The 7,684-nt window shown below is 39.3% G+C and overlaps 1 protein-coding gene across 1 annotated transcript; it reads right to left on the bottom strand.

Moving 5' to 3' along the window:
* Positions 1 to 996: 996 nt before the first annotated feature.
* DEFB116 (defensin, beta 116) lies at positions 997 to 6,357 on the bottom strand. Its single transcript, XM_011960274.1, has 2 exons — positions 6,291 to 6,357; positions 997 to 1,238 (listed from the first exon to the last, which is right to left on the bottom strand). Exons 1-2 carry the CDS (start codon positions 6,355 to 6,357, stop codon positions 997 to 999), a joined length of 309 nt encoding a protein of 102 aa, XP_011815664.1.
* Positions 6,358 to 7,684: the final 1,327 nt, after the last annotated feature.

Here is a 7,684-nt window from a genome sequence, read left to right as displayed (position 1 = left end):
ATGTTGTAAAACACTAGCTAAAGGCAAAACAGATGGTAAAATGTAAAGAATGCTTACATTTTCAACAAGAAAGGCACTGGCAACCAAATGCAAGACCATTTCAGTGGAGTGATGGCACAAAAACCAGATTTCTCTTAGTTGAGGTAAAATTGGGACTCTAGAACTTGGAGAACTCAGTTGGGAACACTAGCTCTAGCAGTCTGGATCCAAACAGAGGGAGAAAGGAGACATTGGCCATAGAAGAGGAGTATATATAACACAATGAAAATTTCTTAGCATTTCAAGTACTAGTTGTGAACTAAGTTTGAACTTGGGGGACAATATTCCCCAATTCTCAGGAATGAATGGACATCAAGCACAGTGTCCAGCCTCTGTGCAAAATCCCTTTCTAGCACCATAACCATTAACCTCTGTCCCACATCCAGAAATGGTCCTCTAGCCTCAAAGCGGGAAGAATGCCCAGTGACAAGGCTGTTTATTCCACTTTCCACTTAGAAAATTTTACCCTAGTTTGTCCAACAAATCTCTATACTCACTTTCATCCCTCTGTCTTGTTCTGGTTCTTCCTGGGGACTCGCCATTACAGCAAACATACCAGGTTAGTTCTCTAGATATCAAAAGCAGCTCAATTATCTCTATCCTCAGCCTACAAGGTTTACTTGGAGGACTTGATCCCTCCACATGTTCACAGGAGCATCCAGACTCAATACAGTTGTCATCTTCCCTCTGCAGCCACCAAAATGGTGTGAAAACAGAACAGAAATGTGACCTTCTCCTTTCTCGGCACACCTGTATTGAGTGATGCCACTATCTTACTGGCTTTATTAGCCAGTGCCCATTCCTATACTCCATAGCTTCCCAACTCTCAGTACTCTCTCCAGACCAATGATGACTACCCACAGACGAAAGACACACACACAAGAAGGAATGCATTTTTTATAGGGAAAGCATTCCAGAATGGAGAAGTTACTACAGAGGAGGTGACGTTGGTGATATTCAAATGTGAGAGTAGCTTGAATTGTTTGCAACTGACAAGTTGGAGTTAGAGTTGTAATTCTCCTTCACATTCTTAGAACTGGTTATTTTCACAGAAAGTTTCAGGCAGCACTTTTGATCATTTGGGCAGGTTAGGTATTGGATTTCATATTCTCTGCAGGTGTTTCTGCACATGCCTTGGTAAAGCTCACATGGATTCCAAGGCTCTCGGCTCTTGCCATTGTGGGATCTGAACAGGCCACCTGGGAAAGACATAGCCATGTTCAGTTTCCATGTAGCAGTGACAATAGGGTGACAAAGCATGATTTAAAGGAACACGCCCTAAGAATATTAAGGGTACAAAATCTGGAATCAAAACTACCTAAATTCAAATCTGGGCTCTGCCATTTACCATCTCTCCCTCCTCAAGCAAGTTACTTCAGCTCTCCAGTCCTCCATTGCATCATCTTCACAATGGGCAAAATAATAGAGCCAAGTTCCTAAGGTTTTAGTAATGACTAGGTTAGTGTATATAGTATTTTCAGAAAAGCATCTGGCACATAACAAGTAATTGAATATTAGATGGTGTTGTTGATATGAAAGTCTTCTCCTGAGAGTATGAAGTTTCAAAGAATGCCACTGCGAGCACATATGTCCCCAAGTGCCTGCAGAGATCTGTGCCCCTCACACACAGCTAATCAGAGGCAGCCAGGATCTACTCTGAGATAGCACACAAATATTTAAGCCTGTGTGCATGCATGCCTTTATCCTCTGAAACATAGGAGCAAACAACTAGTACACCTGTCTCTCTTTGTACATTGGCCTTACAGAAACAGGTACTGTGCATACACGGGCAGCACACTGGCATATACACAGACCCATGTATACAACCCACTTTATTCACAGATCCACATTCTCACATAAATTGAGCATGTGTGCTCACTGTACAAACCTCCACTATGCACTTTCCAGATATTGCTAATCCAGGTATGTACATGAGTGAACATAAGCTCTTTGCCTGAAAATACCCCAGTGACAAAGTTCTTGACACTTAATCAGCATTATATAAATATTAGTCATCAATAGTATTACTTACCTATTTAATGTTCTACAGACAAAGGGGCAATTAGAAAGAAATATTAACAATTGCTACCATGTACTGTGGTATAGTCCAGCATCAACCATGTACAGGCATTTTACAAATGATAGCTCACAGAACCTCATAAAAACCTGCTGTTATCTTCACTCTTTGATGAAGACACTAAGGCTCAAAGAGATGCTTTGTTTTGTCTGCATTCTCATAGCTTATACTTGATCAAACCAGTATTCAATTTCTGGTCTACACGACATCAAGCCCATGCTCTTTTCTCTCTGTGTCACATTGCCTCTCTGTGATAGGGTTTCCAGGAGAAGATGGCATCATCCTTCATCATGTCTACACACACAGAGCCTTCTACAGATTTCAACAGAGAGTTCAAAATCCTTAGCTTGGTATTCAAGGACCTTTTCAACCATCCCCCTACCCCCTTATTCCACACCCATTTATGAACACTCACTCCGTGTCAGGCCATGGACTCAGTGCTAAGTAGATAGAGGTCTCCAATTAATCAAATTTATTCGCTATTAACATTAATGAAAATGGGACAAAGCAAGTATAATGTTATTTCTTGCAGGGAAGAAAATGAATGCTGTGCTAATTTTTAGATTAGAGAAAGTAAAATGCCCAATTTTAGGTGAAGTTGGAGAATGGGAAGAGAAATAAAGAAGAAGAGGGAAATACCTCCATGGCAGATATCCCATAACCTTTGGGTACTGGTGTGTGTATAAACTGCCCTAGGAATCCAGAGAGGGATCTCAACTGCTCCAACACCAACCAGCCTGCTGGTCAACCAGAGGAAGGAGGTTGAAAATCATGGTGATTCATCCATGCTCCAGCACGATGGTATCACTGTGTTTCCCACCTTAATCTTCACCCTTATCATGGGACCTGCATGCTCTCTCTCTCTCAGCACCATTATACTTATGGGAGAAGAAGATCTGCAGAGGGCCTCCCCCAAGTGATTTCCACACTGTTCTGGCTAACACCTGACCTCTAGCACTTTTCCTTTCTACCAAACATACTGGAGGGCAGTTGGAGACCCAAGATCTCCTGTCTGCAGTCACTGGAAGGATGGATAGAAACATAGATACCAAGAATAAGCAGTGGGCAAACTGTCTTTTCCTCATTCCCTCCACATGGAAAGTGGGTCAAGGCCAGCCCAAGAGGATTCTGCCTACAGTGACTCAATAAATAAAATTTTAAAATAAAAATAAAGATTTTTGTCATAGATACAGTTTCTTACTCCTACTTTTCTAACCTTAGATCGCCCTGCATTGTCACAAATTTTGACACCCACATCAAATTAATGTCAACTTTGATAATCTCTCCATCTTCCAATTGAAGTCACAGAGGACCAACTTTTGCATTTCAGCATAGTCTCTGGCCCTCTGCACAATGCTATATTTTAACTCTCTGGACCCAGTCCCTCCATGTCAGAAAATGGGAATGGGAGAGTTTGCACCAAATCAGAAAGTCTCCACTGTGTTTGTGAAAAAGGAAGTTAATAAGATGTCATACTTCACAATAACCTGGGAAATTTTTAAGTGTATTCATACCAACTCTCTAGAATTTCTGATTCAATATTTCTAAGGAGATGCCAGAGCAAGGGTGCTTTGCAGGAGTTCCCCGGAAAATACTAATGGGCACCTGTTCGCAGCGAAAGCCACGATTCTGGCTGGCCTTCTCACATTCAGCTATAGACATTGCCCAGCTCATGTTTCCACACTGGAAGTGTTTCAAAAGCAAATTAAAATGCCTTAAGTCAAAAAACAATAGATACGCTCTGGATCTTTTTAAAAATTCCATTCGGAGCCAAAATCAAAGTGATATATTATTTCTCTGCCTGCTGTGCAACCAAACATGATCCTCTCCCATCTAATTTCTAAGGTTCTTTCTACTCATATACATTTATTAGCCATGATTCATTACATATTCATTCATTCAATAAGCATTTGCTAAAGCCTATTCTATTTAACACACTCAGCTCAACATCAGAAATGTGTAGATTTAAAAGACAAGATCTTGGCTTTCAAACAGTTTAATTTCATATGCATACATTTGGGAGGATGAAAGGAAAAATTTGTTTGGATTGTCCTAATAGAAGAGGTTGTCCAGAACTGTTCCTGCTCATAAATTCTGCCAAGTAAAATTACTCAATAATTATTAAGGAAGCTACACTATGTACAACTCTTGAAGCATAGAGTGCTGTCTTCGTTTTTGTTGTTGTCATTTCTTGCAAACCCACCTGTGGTTTCTACCACCATTAGAAATGAGAACTGAGCTTTACTGAGCATGAGAACAAGTGTCTCTCGAACAAGGGGATAAAAGAAGCTGAGAAATAAGGAAGAGAATGTGAAATAGAAGGAATACAGGAAAAGAAAGGAGGAAAGGAAGAAGAAAAACAGAGGGAGAAGAAAGGGGAAGAGGAGAAACCTCTAGATCGGATGAATCTGAACTCACTATCAAGAAAGGAAGAACAATCTCGGTTTTCTATAGGATGAACTGAAACTGCTGCCATATCTCTCTGTATATGCCAAGATTTGACTGGAGACACTTCCGAACATTCCAGTCTCCTGATTTCCTCTATCCTAGCCATCCACAGTCACATCTCTTGTTCTTCAGTGCCCTTGAAGATCACACTTAAGAAACTTTCTTCAGAATTTGAAAATAATACTGAAAATTTTTCATCCAATGTTTATTCTCCCTTTTTCTTTATTTAAACCACTTTGTTGAAGTATGATTGGCACACAAAAAGCTATACATATTTAATTTATACATTTTGATGAGTTTGGAGATAAGCATACATTACACCCACAAAACCGTCATCACAATCTATGCTATAAACCTATCCACCCTAAAAGTTTTTTCCCACCATCTTATTTAATTATTATTTTTTGTATATCAAATCTTATTTTAGAACACTTAACTAAAATCCACTCCCTTAGTAATTTTTGAAATGTCCATCACAGTACTGTTAACTATAGGAACTGTGTTGTACAGTAGATTTCTAGGACATATTCGTGAGAGTATAGTGTCTTCAATAAATGTATTGGGAAAACTAGATACCTACATGCAAAATAATAAAATTGGATATTTATCTTACACCATACACAAAATCAAATTCAAAATGGATTAAAGACTTAAATCTAAGACCATAAAACTCTTAGAAGAAAACACAGAGAAAAACTTCTTGACATTGGCCTTGGGAAGGATTTTCTGAATATGACACCAAAAGCACAGGCAACAAAAGCAAAAATAAACAAGTGGATTGCAGCAATCTAAAAAGTTTCTAAACAGCAAAGGAAACAGTCTACAAAATGAAGACGCAACCTACAGAATTGGAAAAAATATTTGCAAACGATATATCTGAGAAAGAGTCAATATTCTCCTTATTTCAATAGCCATAGCCCTGCTGTGATGAATCCAACTCTTACTCAAGCTTAATCACCCCCAAACCCAGGCTAAATCAATCCCTGCCCAGATGAACCTCACATACCCACGGCTGAATAAGATACCCACTTTAGGCTAACACTAACTACAACTCAAGCCCTATCTCTTCTAATAACCACCCAAAGCCTAGTTGCAAAACATACAAACATAACACTATCCAAGCCACCCAACCCCAATTCACAGCATCAATCTAAAATACAGCCCAACTACAAACCTCTCTATACCCCATCTCCCACTTGCACCAACTCTACCCCCAGCTCCATTCAAGAAAAAATACCATCTCCTCTCTACACTACACCAAAACATCTGTTCAGCCCAACCTATAAATACAATTATTCACCCCCTGCTCATCCCCACTCACTTTTTGGATATTACCCTATCTCTAAGGTCTTACAACCTCCCCACCTCAACTCCCTATCCAATTCCAAACTGCTATACTCCTCCAACGGCTCCTCAACTTGCACACAGTCTCTCACCTAACTCATGAATTAAGCCCCCACCCCAATGACAGCACTACCTAAAATGTTCCATGCTTAGACTGTCTGCTATGTCAAGAACAACAACCTCTTAAATTTGTCTTGGCAAAGCAGAACCAGGGGAGATCTTTACAAGAAATTAACCTTGTGAGTAACATCTGTGACCCATCTGAGGCCAGAAAAGGCTTTAGGTGTTGCCCACTATATGTGAGTAGGGGTCACTGCAGAGGTCACCAAGATACCAGTACCACATGCAAGACCCCAGAACCTTTGAGAGAGGCCTGAGTTACCTGGAGTCTTTTGAGCCAGGATCATAAGGATGGCAATGGTCATTAAACAGGGCTTCATGACTGACATGTTCCAACAGAATGAAAAGCTGTGTTGCAGGTGACCGAACAGAAATCATTGCAGCAGGGCAGTAGCCCGCCTTTATTAGTTTTGGAAATGCATCAGGGTTGTGTGCAGTGAACTAAAAGGGATGGAGATAACTGAGGTCAGGCAGGCAGAAGGACAACATGTATCACTTATCTGAGCGTGATGCTCTGTGTAAGTGTGGGAAACTTGCCAGCAGTGCTCACGCCTGGGTGGGTCTTTCTTCCCATTAAGAAGCAAAGACAAATTAGAGCCAGATGACATTTTGTGTGAAACGAATTTGAATGAATGAATCAACCAAGCAAGCCAGCAAACTTGAAAAAACTTATAAACAATTGGATAAGAAATAAGCACGTGTATACCTATGTGAGGCCTATGTATACCTATGTAACAAACCTGCATGTTCTGCACATGTACCCCAGAACTTAAAGTATAATTGTAAAAAAAGAAATAAATAATTATTTTTAACTATAGTCACCATGCTATCCCCATAAAACACCAGAACTTATTCCTCGTATCTAACTGAAAGTCTGTACTCAAGAACAAATGTCTCCCCTTTCCCCATCCACCCTCCCTCGAGGCTCTTGTAACAACCATGTTAATCTCTACGTCTATGAGTTCAACTTTTTTAGATTCCACATCTAAGTGAGATCATACAGTATTTTCTTTCTGCTTTATTTCACTTCACATAATGTCTTCTAGGTTCATTCATATTACTGCAAATAGCAGAATTTTCTGTTTTTTAAAGGCTGAATAGTACTCCACTATCTATAGTTAATAATAATGTAAAGAGCTAAAAGAAAGATTTTTAAATGACCTCATCACAAATAAATAATAAATATTTGAGGTGATGGACATGATGATCTCTCAATTAATTGATCCCTTTATTATTACACAATGACCTTCTTTGTCTCACTTTGTGATTTTTTACTTAAAATCTATTTTTTCTGTTGTAAGAAAAGCTGTTCCTGCTCTTTTCTGGTTTCTTTTTCCATGGAACATCTTTTTCCATCCCTTAACTTTCAGCCTATGTGTTTCCTTAAAAGTGAAATGAGTCTCTTGTAGGCAAAATATAGTCGAGTCATTTAAAAAAGTCAATTTAGCCACTCTATGTCTTTCAATTGACAAACTGAATCCATTTACATTCAAAGTAATTATTGATAGGCAAGGACTTACTTTTGCCATTTTGTTCATGCTTTTCTGGTTATTTTATACATCCTTTGTTTCTTTCTTCCTCTTTTGCTATCCTCCTTTGTGATTAGATTATTTTCTACATTAGAATGCTTTGATTCCTTTCTTCTTATCCTTTGTG

Source organism: Colobus angolensis, unplaced genomic scaffold, assembly GCF_000951035.1.
Source record: "Colobus angolensis palliatus isolate OR3802 unplaced genomic scaffold, Cang.pa_1.0 Scaffold114, whole genome shotgun sequence".
Taxonomy (NCBI): domain Eukaryota; kingdom Metazoa; phylum Chordata; class Mammalia; order Primates; family Cercopithecidae; genus Colobus; species Colobus angolensis.
Note: the sequence above shows the minus strand (reverse complement) of the source record. Positions and strands in the feature narration are given on the sequence as shown.

Bases quoted from the DNA above. Each gene is read 5' to 3' on its own strand.
- DEFB116 (XM_011960274.1), bottom strand. From the start codon at position 6,357: ATGTCAGTCATGAAGCCCTGTTTAATGACCATTGCCATCCTTATGATC. The intron at 1,239-6,290 runs GTAACTCAGGCC...TGTCTTTCCCAG, and splicing joins CCTGGCTCAAAAGACTCCAG to GTGGCCTGTTCAGATCCCAC.